Source organism: Amblyomma maculatum, chromosome 3, assembly GCF_055883805.1.
Source record: "Amblyomma maculatum isolate TAMU_Amacu chromosome 3, ASM5588380v1, whole genome shotgun sequence".
Lineage (NCBI taxonomy): Eukaryota > Metazoa > Arthropoda > Arachnida > Ixodida > Ixodidae > Amblyomma > Amblyomma maculatum.
Window position 1 is genome coordinate 166,804,808 of NC_139346.1, and position 15,752 is coordinate 166,820,559.

General features: G+C 44.7%; 1 protein-coding gene across 2 annotated transcripts in view; it reads right to left on the reverse strand.

The window, feature by feature from the left end:
• Positions 1-15,752, reverse strand: part of Nos (Nitric oxide synthase) — a 350,537-nt gene that overhangs the window by 57,607 nt on the left and 277,178 nt on the right. For both annotated transcript variants that reach the window (XM_084598518.1, XM_084598517.1), the window contains exons 3-10: positions 14,674-14,816; positions 13,378-13,540; positions 10,721-10,812; positions 9,806-9,947; positions 5,399-5,538; positions 4,328-4,502; positions 2,660-2,761; positions 587-781 (exon numbers count right to left, since the gene is read on the reverse strand). In XM_084598518.1, the coding sequence (XP_084454644.1) occupies positions 587-781; positions 2,660-2,761; positions 4,328-4,502; positions 5,399-5,538; positions 9,806-9,947; positions 10,721-10,812; positions 13,378-13,540; positions 14,674-14,816 (1,152 nt within the window). The remainder of the gene's footprint in view (positions 1-586; positions 782-2,659; positions 2,762-4,327; positions 4,503-5,398; positions 5,539-9,805; positions 9,948-10,720; positions 10,813-13,377; positions 13,541-14,673; positions 14,817-15,752) is intronic.

Below are 15,752 nucleotides of genomic sequence, written 5' to 3' on the forward strand. Positions count from 1 at the left end.
GGACGCCAACGGCTCAATTAAGATTACGGACTCCGTTCGTGGTAGGAACTCGAGCACGACGGCTGAGGAGACCGCCATAGCGGCAGCACTCGCCTTCATACACCACATGGACACACGTGACTAACATCACACCAGTCCGAGACATACAATAATCACAGACTCCCAAGCTGCGTGGCGTACCTTCGCGAAGAATGCATTATCTTTCGGGGCTTCACGCGTGCTCTCAACTATAAACTATGACACCTTTCCCATTGTTAAAATTGTTTGGACTCCTGGTCACTCCTCCTTTCCTGGCAACGAGAGTGCGCACGCGCTCGCCCGAGCAGCAACCGAGGGAATGCCTGAACAGATAATTTGCGTTCGCCCTAACCTTACCCTTTTCGTGGCTAGCATACCTTCGCAAATTGCTCAATCTAGTTGTCGCATCCAAAGCCAGGCTAGTTTCCCTTCCCTAGATGTTCGCCTTGTGGCTCCAACACATTGCCTTTATCGGTTTCACGCCCTGCAAGCTCCGCTCGTTCCTACTGTCGGCCGAAATATACGTTAGCACACTCCTGGCGATGTCTTTATTTGGAGGTATGCGTACCTGGTACTCATAGTTGGGCTTGAGGTGGTAGTAGAGCATCTCCTGGTGAAACACGGGCGTCAGGCTTCCGCTGAGAGGGGGCACGATCCACACCCAGTCTCCGGGGCAGCCTCCACGCAGCCGATTTTCATTCTCCATGTGCTTCATGAACTGTTCCGACGCAGAATGGTGGTCTACGATGGTCACGTTCGCTTTCTGCACGCGCACGCCAGCCATGCGCGTCAGTACGACACATGCAGGGGTGCGTGGTCATGTTTTTCAATCAAGGACAGGAGTGGAGGACGGTGGAAGGCACAGCATTAATTTCATACCCGCTCAGCAGGTTCCATTGAGGTTATTGTAGTATAAACGTAGGCGGTATCATTGTGTGGTTTCTGTCTTTGCAGCACAGCCGCAATATAGGATACAAAAGTTTGGTTACGTGCTTGTTACAATGAATATAAAATACTAAACAGACTTTCCCAGTGGTAGCAAACGATTATGATGTCCTTGTTACCGGCAGCATGGTTTAACCTCGATGTATTTCTGAGTTGTTTTATGTGTGACGCCAAAACAGGCCACGCCAGCTGTTGCGGCCCTTTCGAGAGCGCAGCGCACTTTGTGATGAACTCTGATAGGCTGGCTCCAAACACGGACCACGTGCTCGTGCGTTCATTGCCATACAGGAGAGCATTGTCAATCGGGAAGCTGGTAATTTTAGTTTCCTAATAATTCTGACGTTGATACTCCAAATGTTCACTGTGAACAGACGTGGCAGGCGGCAGGTCTCATGGAAGCATCGACTAGAATTGGAAATGAAAACGATGTCCTCTCTTATAGCGTGTTAAGAAAAAGCAGCTCGAAAAATGAGCTGTATTGATGCACTTTTGCTCCTTAATCAATATATTTCGCAATGAGTTAGAAACATTATAATACGCAACATATCAGGTTGTTTAGTCGTCGTTCTTGAGTCCGAGCGTCCTACATGTTATCGGCTTAAGCTGGCGGTCGTCCAAGTAACCTGAATCGACCTTACTTTGCCCCTCTGCACCATTAAAATATTTCGCTTTAAAGAGTTTTTGGCCGCTAAAGTCGCCCTGTTGCATGACTAAGATGAAGCTTTCAGACAATTCACAGCCGTGTCGTATTGGGCGGCATCACCGCGATAACTGTAACGCACACTACGGGGGCACTGAAAACACTAGTAGCTTCTGTTGCAGTGAACGCTCTGCAGGCACTGCACGCCAATCAAGCTCTTCCAGCTCTATTACAATCATACTCGAGTTCCGGAGAGAACCAGAGCAGGCAGTAGATAAACTACGCTCCGGTGCCAGATTTGTTCATCACTGAACGGATGCTGTCTTGCTTAGCAGTTGCAACAACAGTATCTATTGGTCAATATCGGCGCATCAATTGCATTATAATCAGTGCAATATTTAATATCCCCGTGAAGAGGTGAAGGGGGAGGGGTGAATTCTAATTGCTTCCCAAAAGCGAAAATATAGTACGAACAGGATCGAAGAAAGTCGACAAAAGTAACCTTGAGAAAGGCGTTAGCAGGTTCAAAGCAGCGACACCGCTCTTCTAACGACCCCATCCTAACCCTAAACCTCTCATTTTGAGCTGCACACATTTTGTTTTTCCTTTGTTCTCACTGACCTTAACGTTCTCAACCTTGTCACAGACTGAGGAAGTTGAAATTACTTCCCTGAAACCTCAGAACTAGCTATCCGAAAGTCTGAACTATGCTTCCTGGCTAGGACGTGTTGAGGAAAAAGGAGCGTGCACTGTTTTGCATTAGGTGTCGTGGACGTTCGTGTCAGCGACTGACTAGTACAAGCGAGTGTACGAGCAACGGCAACAACTAGACCTGCAGCAACGCCGACATCAATGGCGCCTTGCGCTGCAGATGAAGATATCCAGAGAATGCAACGGCAGCAGCAGAAGTACGTGCATGGTGTAGCTGCAGAGTTCGCCCCCTATATGCAAATCAGGACGCAGCGTGGCGCGCGTGTAAGAGACGTTTTCGGAGATGGAAAAGGGGAAAGCGTTGCATGGAAATCAGGGTAGGCCCGCCCGGCGGAGGCCACTTGCCTGATAACTGTGCATGACAGCCAGAGTGAGCTCAACGGCAGCTCGGTCCCTCCAGAGAGTCGAATTGCTTTTCGTGTCGATGCCTATTCGAGTAGCGACTTCCTGGGGAAGAAAGCGAAATCAGCAAATTTGTAAGGCTTCCTGCAAAACACCCGTTCGTTTGCGAGCCAGTTTGAGTTGCAATGAGCATGCAGCACTGCGGAGAAACGACAGTTGGTGCTGAAAGAGAGGTGATTACGTATACGCGCGGACTGCTCAAATGTCAAGAACTTGAGCGAAGTTTAATAAGATTCTTGCAATTACTCCCATGTAGATTGTGATAATTACTCAGTGTAGGTTAATTAACCAGCGAGATAACTTTTTTTGCAGTAAGTTAAATATAAACGTTCGAATGATGTTCAGAGTACTAAAGTTCGGACTTGTATGACTTTTCCATTATTTGCTTTACTCAAATGCTCGAGTGCTTAGGGCAGCTTACAGCCTAGCTCATTGCAGCGTGAGCTTCAAACACAGGAAGTCCTGGCGCGAACCAGCTGAAGACGAAAGTGAGCCTGTACATAGGAGCGCATTTTAGAGGCGAAAAGACGCGCGCACAAACGCGCACACGTGGGCACGTACACAAACACGTACGAAACAAAAGTTTACCGAAGAGAGCTTGTGTCTATACCACACCGGTAGTCCAACTATAAACGCAACGTAAACTTCGTTACTCTCTACTTTAGGCTTAGCCTCAGAAATTTCCATTGAGGACAACTTTGCCAATCAAATTGCTTAAAACTGCGGTACCAATTTAGGAAAAATAGTTGCATTTAAGGTACCGGTTATTTTCTCCATGAAAACACTGTTGCTTGCTACAGAAATGCTCGAGCGAGTGCTTTGTCATTAAGAGTGCATTATTTCTTTCTTTATTTATTTGTTTATTTATTTACCCTCAGGAACAATCAGGTACTTCTTGAAGATTCTACGTGCATCGACAGAAAACCGTTATTAGATACATTATTTAAGTGACGGAGATAGTAAATGGGCTGTTTGCATACTAGTTCAGCCATTGTCAATGTAGAAAAGATGAGTGGACCAAAACAAATAAAGAATGCAACATTTTCACTTCGGTGCTTATTACTCATTAAAATTCTTTTGTTTTTCCAGTCCGTGCTCGCATGCTCTCCTCGCACTGCGAAAGAACCGTGTTCGACTGCGAGGGTTTACGCAAAACTTCTATTATTTCTTTACTTTCTCCTGATTTTCGCGTCGCAGCCACAACCGCAACGCCGACACCGGCTTTTCTGCAATACAAGGACCTTGGAATTTCTTTAGAGCTAGGTAGGATTCGGGTAGGAAATTGCGAAATGTTCGGCTTCATGCTGAAGCTCAAGTTCAGTGCACTTTTCGGACGCTGCTTACTCGAGTTTGTTAAGAGCAGAGCTTAACACACTCCGTATACTTTGCAATGACCTGTCCACGCTGAAAGTCATGATACAACGATGAAACATTATACCCCCCCCCCCCCAAAAAAAAAAAAAAAAAAAAAAAACACGGAATTGGGTTTTGACACTTCGTTCATGCTTCGTGGTTCAATGAAACTTGACATTCGATTAGAAACCATTTTTCACGCGTATTAGCGCGTTTCGTTCATCGTTTTCGGCACCCACCACTGTAAGTAGCGCTCACCTCTGCGAGGTTGTACCGGTGTGCGTCGCAGAAGTCTCGAACGGCAATCTCGGTTACCATGTACCATCCGTTGAATGGGCAGGCGGTGAACTCGACGCCGCCCACGTCCAGCATCATGCCAGACACGGCTGGCACGGCGTACCACTCGAGCTGCATCTCGTCTATGGTCGTGTATCTGCGTCAAACATTTTCAGTGAAAAAGATTCCAATACTTTTCCATTTGCTCAAGAGGTCGATTGAAATATCTCATATTAACGCACCATTACCGACTCGAAGCGAAGTAATGCTTGTCCGTCAAGCATTGAAATATTTTATGAATTATATTTCATGACATTTCACAAGCACGCCATGCCGCTGATGACTGATTGTTCTTTCATATAGACAGGTATGGACTCCGTACGAAACATCCCATCCCACCTAATCGAATCGAGGTTATCTGGGCCATTTCCCCGTTTTGTAAGGATTGAACAGCTGGCCATTCTCAGTACCGGAAGAATACTCCGAAGGTACAGCACGCTATATTTGAACGCAATGTTTCTGGCTCGTTAGCTTCAAGTTTATTCTAAGCGTAGGTTCATAACTGTATGATATCTTGGTGCATGCATAAATTTTTCGTGGATGTCGCTCGACCGATTGTTTTCTGTTGTGTTCAATTTATGGCCGCTTGCTTCATTTTCAACAAGTCAGCAGAAATACGCCAAACGTATATAGGCAATGCGATGTGTATAAAAACTTCTCAACCGTAGAAAGATCACGCCCCCCCCCCCCCCCCCCCTTAATAATAATCTGAACTATAGTTGTAAGGTCTAATGAAAATGATTCTTGGCGCCAAAAAGCTTTCACTTTAAGGTTGCACTGCCTCCTGTTTTGTCTTCAGGACCGATTTTAACAAGCGAGCACAAATTTGGTTAAAATTTAGTACGAGTTGAACGATTTCAAAATATCTTTTGAAACAAAGAGGAGGTTTGTTCAACCGCAGTAGCGCAAGGCGTACAAGCAAAATAAAAAAAAAAAAAGAAAAGAAAAGGAAAAGAACGCAATGACCGTTGTCTTCTCTCGTGACACACTTACACTGGGTGTGTTATCTTGACGCGCATGATGAGGTCTTCTGGAATGTCGAACAACTCCGGGTCCTCGCCATTGGCCGAGAGAACCAAGGGAAGTGCCTCGAAACGGCCTCCTTGTGGTTTCCATCCAAGTTTCTTGCATATCTGCGGCAGGGACGACATCGTTCAAAAATGGTCGTAGCGATGGTTGCGAACGATAAACAATTTCCGGTAGACAGGTAATAAGGCGAGAGTAGAATGGCGATGCTTTAGGGTTGCAAGCTACAGGAAGGACTTCCGTGCACAGACACTCATCATTTGCTTGAATTACGAATGAGAAGAAAGGAAGACGTAGGTCATGCTTATTTGCTCGATTTTAAGACGCGCATGCAACTAAGGTCATCATGAGCCAAACACAAGGTTACGGTTGCTTAAAGGTGCAAATAGACGAATGCGTCTACAAACTCATTACCTGTTCAACATGCCCTAGGAAAAGTAGGCCTTCATAGACAAGTTAGTAGAGCACCAAACCAGCGTAACGTGGGTTCGGATCCCACCGAAGGCATGTGGTTGCACTTCGTTCTAATCCGTTATCTCTATATACAAAATCTTCCAGTTCTTCGATTAACACGATCAGTAAACGAAGGTGAACAGTATAGAAACGGACGACGTTTTGTATTCAGGACAAACTGCAAACCTGCTGTGAGCACAGGATTTCGTTATCACAATCAGCGTTCCGTCAAACGCATTAAATTCAACCGGCGTTTCAGTTGGTAGTGGTAAAGGCGTTTATTGCATCTAAATATGGGGGACACTTAGGCTCCGCCTATAAGGGTATGACGCGATAGCGTAGGCTGCCAGCCCACATATAAAGCTCCGATTTAACCAAGCCGTATGAAAGTGCCTTAGTGGCCTGTAGGGGTATACCGTGAATGCCAGGGTCCTGGCAGGCTGATTCTGACATAATCGTCCCATGTGATACGAGAGACCCGAGTTGGCAGCTCCTGCCTTTTGCGGCTAAGGCATACGAGCGTGATCAGCCGAGCTGGTTGGCCTAGTGTTGCTTTCGCAACGGAATAAAAGGTAATGCAAGCGCAATATTCCGGACGCTCACGGCTGAAAAGTGGTATGCGTGCCTTAGCTGCTCGCGTGCGAAGACTAACCGCTTCATCGAATCAGGCGGAAGCAACAGTGAATGTATATATATAAAAAAAGGTTTCTTAGACATTTAAGAGGAGAACAGCGAAAGCCTGCGCTTCCTCTCCTATCATTTGCTTCTCATCGTTTGCCTCTCATAGTATCCTATTTACTCATTTACAGTCATATGAGGCCAATACAAGTCGCCGTTTGACATACTGGTCATTCCGTAGTGATGCTGAGTCATACCCAGTCACTGTAGTCATTACCACTCATAGCTAAGCATGTTTACTCATTTCCAGTTAGTTACGGCCATTACAAGTCGTCGTTTGAGATATTGGTCATTCCGTAGTCAGGCTGTCATGCACAGTCATTGCAGTCATTACCACTCATAATTAAGAATGTTTATTCATTTCCAGTCAGTTGTGGCCATTACAAGTCGCCGTCTGACATACTGGTCATTCCGTAGTTATGCTGAGTCATGCCCAGTCATTGTAGTCATTATCACTCATAGCTAAGCAAGTTTACTCCTTTACAGTCAGTTGCAGTCATTGCAAGTCGTCGTGTAACCTATTGATTGTTTCGCAGTCATTTTAGTTATTTTATGATAATTTTATTAGTCATATCATTATTCATTTCCTATAACTTCATTATACTCATTACCAATCGCCATCAATTGTTTTCATCCCTAATTTCCCTCTTCGTACATTCGTTATTAGCAAGTGACATATCAGTGCACAGATCCGACGCCCAGATCACGCGCACAACTCTCGCGGACAACTCTCGCGCCCGAGATTTCGTTCCATGAGCCTATAAAGGTTTTCGCCTTAAAAAAACCTCGACTGGCGGTTCCACTTAGAGTCGTCGGACGAGGATAAAGGGCGGGTAACGTAAGGAGAGCGAAATAACATGTACTATATGTAAAGTACAAGAAAATTGTTTTAAAGAACGGAGTATGAAGCTTTTTATTGTAGACCTCATATACCAGTTGCCAGTAGCGCGTTGTCCTGTCTCCTCTCTTGTGTTTGTATTTTTTTGCGCTTACTTCTCCCCGCACGATCATGAGCCAACTAGCCTAGCAACAAGTTTTACTTCAGTACCTCTGCAAATTACTTGCAGAGTCTGTAAAAAAAGCAGGGCCTGTTTAAACGCGCACACACATACAAGTAAGATACCGTCATGACTGAATTGTCGAAAGTCATCGCCTTATACAGAATGACAGCCATAAAGTTTCTTGAATGGATTGGTAGTCACCACACGAACGGGTGGCGTTTCGATATAATGAGCAGTGGGACAATTTAGGTGGACATGGGACGCAATTAATATCCGCCCTTAAAAGACACTCCCCATATTGCCCTTTACACTGTAATGACCCCAGTACACCGTTCGCTCAGCCGTTTCTCTACCAAGAAGCCCAGGAGTGCTGAAGGCAACACTCGCCGCCGAGTTTGCCTAGCGGGGCGAATGATTAGGCCTACAAAGGGACGCCGCCTTGCCTCAGAATTAAGTGCGGCGGACTAATTACAAACGATTGCGGGACGTCGATAGCGACTGTGTGGGATGAACTGCTGCAAAAGGAGTGCTAGAACACCGAATTCTCTCTGTTTACGCACGTGTAAGTTTGTTGAAAAGCAGAACCTCTTTAACTATAGTCGTATAGTGCTTAAAAAAAGAATCACCAGTTTTTTTTTGTTTTTTTTTTCTTCTTTTAGTCGATATTTATTGCCTCAAGACATCAGTAGGGTATGAGATAAATGATGAATAAATTATTAAATGAATGGAAAAAGGTTGGCTGATTTTAAGTCCAGGAGTGAGCGATGATGAGGTCCCTGCATCCAAGTGACCTCGTCACCAGTTAACTATGGATAATGACTGTAATACTGCACTGACTGATCGTAACAGCAATCGAAATTAGTTTTTTTATTAATGTTTGACTATATGTATGGAACGAGCAAGAGGTGTCAAGCTTCGAACAATTTTAATTTCGTTTGGAAGTTAGTCTTTTTGTTTAGGTAACTAGATTTGCCATGACGACAGACTACTTTTGACTTCGGATGAATTTTTTTTTTTGTGGTAGTCACTGAAGAATTGAGCTGTATACGACTATAGCTTCTATCTATAGCCCATGGCATATTTGTTAGGCTCAGCCTTCGAAGAAGAAGAAGAAGAAGAAGATAGCCTCAGGTGGCAATACGAGAACCTCCCAAATTAAACTTTACCTTTCATTTCCGCTTTCTACATCATTAAATGCATACACCAATTAATACTATGACAGAAGTGATGATGTGCCGCACAAGAAAGTAATTAGACTCATTTTAATTCGGAATAAGTTACTATGCAGGTAATACATCATTAAATGTCCTGACAAACGCCCAGCTTTTCGATACTTTGTACTCGCACTCCTGAAGAAGAAAAAAATGGCGTTAAAGGACTAACATTCAATACGAGTAATTGAACCACCCACGTAAAGTCCCACGCTCTTATTTTCAGACGGAGAAAAAAACCTACAGGTAATCGAGAACAGAGGAGGCAAGCCGTGCCTTTTTTGCTGGATTCTCAACCACAAATGACAGAGTACATGCTATGAAAGAAAACGAGCTATAGAACTAAATACAGACATTCTTCTCAAAGCGAGAGAGGCACTAGCCCTAACGGGAGAAGTTGGCTAGTTGCGAGGTTCTCTTCCGTATTCGTCTTTTTTTTTGGGGGGGAAGGGCTCGTTTACCATGAACACTACCACTATGGATTAGTATTTGAGGGAGTCCGGCCGTGATGCAGTGGTTAGAAAGTTCAACTTCTGTGCCCAAGAATACGGGATCGAATCCCAGCCGTGGTAGCCGCTTTTCGATGGAGGCGAAAAATAAGGCGCCCGCGTACTGTGCGATGTCAGTGAACGTTAAATAATCTCAGGTGGTCGAAATTTCCGGAGTCCTCCACTACGGCGTCTCTCATAGCCTGAGTCGCTTTGGGACGTTAAACCCAACGAACCAACTAATATTTGAGGGAGAGAGAGAGAGAATGAAGAAAAAGATGGAATGAAGGGTACCAAACTGGCTGCGATGCTCTGCACTATGCGAAGAAACAACAATGGGTGAAATTGGGAACAGTAAAAGGAATGACGGAGCACGGTACTGATGCAGGCGAGAAGCATCTCACCCCGCTAGAGTGTATGACGCGAGAGACTAGACCCTGAAGCAGCATTTGAGAAGACAAAAAGGTTTCGGGAGTAGCTTCAAGGGAGATTTAAATCCAGTGCGTCGGGCTATTTACCAAGAAACTGATCGCATGCACCGACCTCGGTAAGCTCGACGGAGGCCGGGTCCCCGATGACGGTCCCGTCGGGCTGCTTATGTCCCGCAAACTGTATCAGCTGGGAGTTCCACACCTTGTAGTCGTGGTGGCCGTCCGTGCGTGGTGGGAAGATGGTGATGGCCGACCTGTGAGTTCGCAGTGAGGAAAAGTCACGCTGCTCCGCTGACCACTTCAGCCGGTCGAATGCATCCTAACGCAAATAACTTGAGAGAAATAACTCGAGTCAATGACATTCTATCCTAATTAAGAAGAAATTGACATGGGCAGACATGTAGTGCGAAGAGAGGATAACCGATGGTCGCTAAGGGTAAAAAATTTGATTCCAATGGAAGGAAAGCGTAGAAGGGGAAATAAAAAAAAATTTAGGTGGGTAGATGAGGTTATAGAAGTTTGCAGGGGCACTTATGGGGCGGCTCTTTGAGTCTAGGTTAATGCGCCGCGCACTGGGCCAGTCATTGTTGGGAACAAGCTAAGTACATGCTGCGGTGATCGAAATTAATATAAAAAAGAATCCATAGTTTTGTGCACACTTTACTTGGGCAGACAATAAGATTCTCTCCGTATCTTCTGCATAACCTGAATGGTGCGTTCGAAAGTAATATACGACTTCCCGCGCAGGCACTACTTTTTTTTTTATTCATCTTTTTTTTATTTAGTTCATTCAAACTTGCCTCGCCTGCTCGATTAAGTCATACTTGTGCTCCTTCCTCTTTCCTTGGTGCTGAATATATATATATATATATATATATATATATATATATATATATATATATATATATATATATATATATATATATATATATATATATATATATATATATATAGCGGGACAATGCAAATTCAGCTGTAGCCGACTAAGAGAAATAATCAAGAGAGAGGAGGAACGGGGTCACCGTACCTGATGTTTCCTTTGTTTGTGCTGTACTTTAAGTGGGCGCAGATTGCCTCATACATGTCCCTCGCCGTGTAGCAGTGCCTCGCATCGAAGACCTGCGTGTAGACAAGACCCCCTTACAGTCATCCGATACATTTGTAAGGGGAAGGGCCGGGCTGGTTTGACGCTAGAAAATATGTCGTTTGGCGCTGGAACAAAACCTATAGCAAGGGTACCGTGTGTCTGAACCACAGGTGGTCGAAATTTCCGGAGTCCTCCACTACGGCGTCTCTCATAGCCTGAGTCACTTTGGGACGTTAAACCCCCCCCCAAACCAAATCAAACCAAACCGTGTGTCTGAATATCAGGCCTTAATTGTAATAGTATTTTAGAACGTTAGCTCTATCTGCCACGATTACTGAAGGTCGAATGACGCTGTGATTTGACCTCTAACGAAATAATGCAGTCGCTAGCCACGTACAGCTTCGTCCACTTCTAGCGGTAACATGGTCACTGTTTTCAAAGCGTCATTACGTCCGAACTGGCCACGCAGTAAAGGTAACTGCTTGGCGGTCCATGTGAAGCAGCACTTCCGGGTCCCTCTGTGCCTGCATCGCTTTGTATCGATGTGTGCCTGCGGCGAACGCAATGTTGCTTTGAAGGTAGTGATTGTGTTATAGCTAGAAGTGGATGACCCTGTATATCGCCGTGGCAGGTGTTACCCTTCCGGGTGCACCGCAATTTGTACGAGATACCAATCTCCAGCCTAATTCGGATGTGACGAACACGAAGGTGACACCCAAATTCAACCTGCACCACCGCCTAATTTGTCCCGGGCCACTCTCCAAATTAAACCACGGACGATTTGGAGTAAAATCGACGTTCTGCCTAAATCGGCTCTGGCAAATATGATAGTGGCCACCCAAACATTTTGGCTAGGGTCTCCCCAAAATTTGACCTTGGTCGAATTTGACATAACCAGATGTCCAGTCTAATTAGACTAAGGGAACACGACGATGACCTCAAAATTTTTCCCAGACAACCCCTAAAATTTGACCTCAGCCGATCCGGACCAAAATCAATGGCCATCCTAATTCCGCTATGGTGAACACGATGGAGACCCTGAAATTTGGTCTGGACCTCCTCTAAATGTAGCCTCGGAAGACTGAATTAAAATCGTGCTACATCGTCTGTAAAAATCGTCATGGATCAATAATTTACGCGATCATTCAAAGCAGGTCTCTTCTAGCATTAGTAAGTAGCTCGGAGATAACACTCGATATTGAGGTTGGGCAGCGTGGAACCACTACCGTCTTTTTTTAATTCGTTATAAGTTTTGTTCCGTAGAATTGCACAACAAGCCGTGTCGAGTAGCCTGAGGTGGCGATAGCCCAGATTGAGGTTCCCTGCACAGGTACTTCTACTAGAACTTTTTTCTTCATTCTGTGAAGTACATAATGCGTTGGTAATCGTACGTTGCACACGCACAAGCAGTATGAAAGTGACAGCTTGGTGTTTACTCAATAAGTGTATTTTCACGTCAGAAATGAACTTGAAAAGCAATGAGAGAAGTCGTGTTTTTAAAAGAAATACACATGTAGTAAACTTTATCTGCATTGCACTTAGGTTGCATTTCATATTTCTTCGGCACGGTACCTGAAATATGTATCAATGTGCATCTGCACCCGTACGTTCATATGCAATAAAATATTTAAGAAAAGTCCAATGTCAAATTCGTTTTTTCTAAAGAAGCCTGGAGTGGGTTATGTAGTCTTATTTTGAGTATGCGAACTATCAAGTGCATCCTCCTTCTCAAGCAGTGTGTCTTGTATGCGAATGAATAAAAAGTTTTCGCCACCTCTTGTTCAGGAAAAAAAAAAAAAGAAACATTTGATGGCATTTCCACGCATCTGCAATACAGACTTCATGCGCGTCAATGCTGCCGTTTTTTTTTTTTTTTCTGACTGCGCAGTAATCTGGACGAACATCGTGCTGTTCGCTCGAATTAAAACTTCTGAAAAAATCAGAAATTCAGAAAAAAAAAATGCTATTCGAGGTGGTTTCTAATTTTATGAGCGTACGTCTCTGAGTCCGGAATAGCAAAAGCAAGTATACTAACATCAGCGCTAGCTTCGAACATGAATTCATACACGCGTCCTCTCAGCTGAGCTTTCATGAACGGTTGAAACCAAAAGATAGAAACTGAACGGTAGTACTTCAAGCGTCTGCCTGTCACTTGTAATAATGCGTCCGCGGCCGCTACATTGCAAAACTGAACACGACGACTGGCCTCTCGAAATACCTGGTACGTAAATAGTAAAGGCACGCCTTTTATTCGTAGACTTGTGCGCACGCACTGTGGTAACTCTAAAGAGCTGAAAAAGCCACCTCCCTAAACATTTTCATTTTTTTTTTGTGCAGCCCATCGTAACATTTCTCTTAAAGCTACTGACTTTAAATGTATCAAATATTCCGCCTAACATTCAAGAAATGCTAATGACAGACGCCGCTTGAAACTGTTGTGACAATGGTCAGCCTCCATCTGTGTCCTTCTGGATTCAACAAGAGCGCGAGACTCCTGAACAAGCTGCAGAGTACAACATGACGGCAAGTAGTTTCTGATTTTCTCGTTGTGACGAGTGCGCAGAATGAGGCATTGCTCGTGTTACTCTCCCGTATACCTGCAGCTTGGACCACTGTATCCTGCCGATGCACCTGGCCGAGTTCCTCCAGGCGAGCTTGGCTCCGAACACCAGTTCCGTCTCGGTGAGGTCGTAGGTGCCTCGCGACTGCACCTGCCGCTCCACCTCGGCCCACCGCTTCTCGTGGGCTTTCGAGTGGAACCTAGGGGATGAAAAACGAAGACACGCCCACATTTATTTCATGCTCTTATAGAAATACAAACAAATAAAGAAATGAAACAATTTGGTTAAGATCTGCTTGGTTGCAAAGCACATACAGAAAAAAAAAGCTTTTTTTTTTTCCAAATTGGCAAGTCTACTTAAAGAAAACGTAAATTTAACTTGCCGTTGTTGTAGTACTTATATTTTAATTTGCCGCATCCTAATCATATTGAATGCGTTTTAATTATTCCTTGTATTACATGTCACCATGCCGCAGTAATTTCAGGGTTTGTCTGCTCAGTATGATATCCGGTAGCGGAGGCCGAATTTCTGAGGAGCGCGAAATGCAGCAGGCTGAGAACATGGCGCATTTTACGGGATCAGGCTTTGCATGTCTGTTCGGAGCATCCCCTCAAAGCAACTGTGTATCACTTAAAAACTTTATACTCATTATGGACGAAATTAACAATATTACAGGTTCATGTCTCCAATCTTGTTCGAGAGGAAAAAAATTATTATGTAAGTGAACTAAGCGAGTTGCAATTGTTTACGGAAGGGGTTCAGCAAAATTCCATCCAATGAACGCATCAAATCAGGAACAGTTGTCTACTGCAACATGCGGTTCGTCTAGAAGGCTACATATTTTCAATCACTTGGCAAGCTTCTTCTTCTAGCGTCGCACAACTAAGAAAAAAAAAGTATCAACAATAAGAACATTCAAAATGTGAACAAAGAGTTGGAGTGGCAGCCGAGTTTTTTTACACAGAGACAAATAACAGTTGCTGTGGAAGAGAAGGATATGGACAAACTAGAGAGAAGAAAAAAAAAGTGTGAACGAGGGAACGGTAGTAACTTGAAGCCATGATAGAGCAAGAGAAAGGAGGCAACTGAAAGGTGTCTGAAAATGTTTTACTTTTCATCATCACCTCCAAGGACTTTCCGAGTGCGAAATGTTCTTTACGCAGTAGCCTGGTTCGCTCCAAATGTTTTTTCCTCTTTCTTTATTATTTATTTTTATTTTTTTCTGTGAGCTTTTCAGATGAGCTCGGAGAGTTCAGTCGGCAGCTTGACATCGACTAAACCACTAGTTCACACTTACTAGGCTTAGCTAGATGCGCTACCCAGATTGCATACCTCTTGATGCTTGTGTAAAACTGGTCCAGGAACTCCCTGGCGTGTAGCAGCACCTCTTCTTTAGGTCGGGGTTCCTTGCCGTTCCGTCGTTGTGGTCCGCACATCAGCGAGCCCTGGCAGATGGTACTCGTACACGGAAGCGGCTGCGACGAGAATGGAACGATGATGAAAGCTTCCCACAGAAGGTTAAAAAGAATACACCCTAAAGAGAGTAGAAAGAAGAGATGACCCTTTTGAGTACTCGCCGACTGTTCCCCTCGTACCGTTTCCCGGTTACTTCCCATCTTTTTGCGTATACCGGCTTCGGGCACTGCAAAGAAGAACAAGCACTTCCGTGTGCTTCCCTGTTGCCTGTGTCATCCTTTTGGCGCCGGCATTCCTTTCTTTTTTTCCCCCTACCTCTTTTCTACACCCACAATGATGTCGCCAACTCTTCTAGCGCTGTCCCCCAGTGCTGTCACGCTGACGCGCGTCAGGCATGCAACGTAGACAATGACAGAGGACAGTGGGCAGCTCCGAGGTCTAAATGGGGGCGGTCTAGTGTGCGAGGAACGAGCGTTGTCCGGCTTTTGATAAATGGCGGACCAGGTTGGGATCACAGTGAGGGTGATGCAGTACGAGACATTCGTGTGTGCGTGTTTGTCTTGTTCGTTCTTTCGGCTGCATGCTTGGCGCGCGAGGTTTCGTGCGCTCCTAAAGAGAATGTTAAATGGTCCGTGTCGTGGTTGTGGGACCCACCTTTCCTGAAGGGGATAACGGGCAAAGAGAAATGAACCGAATAGCGGCTCGCTTCCGTTTTGGTGAAAAGCCGCGGAATAATAAGTTCAAAAAGCACGAACTGTTTTCATTTTCAGTTCTCTGTACATGAGAGACAAATGACTTTGGGAACTACAACATCTTTAAAACGGAGGAAGAGTACTAAGCGGCGTCCAGTTTTGCAGTCAACAAAGGCTGATTTGTAACTACAGTTAACGGTTCTTTAGACATGTCATTTGAGAAGAAATCTATCTAGATTACGAAACTCATGAGCCTTGTATATGTGCTTCATTACCGCAAGGCAAAATCGATAATCTTCGCGA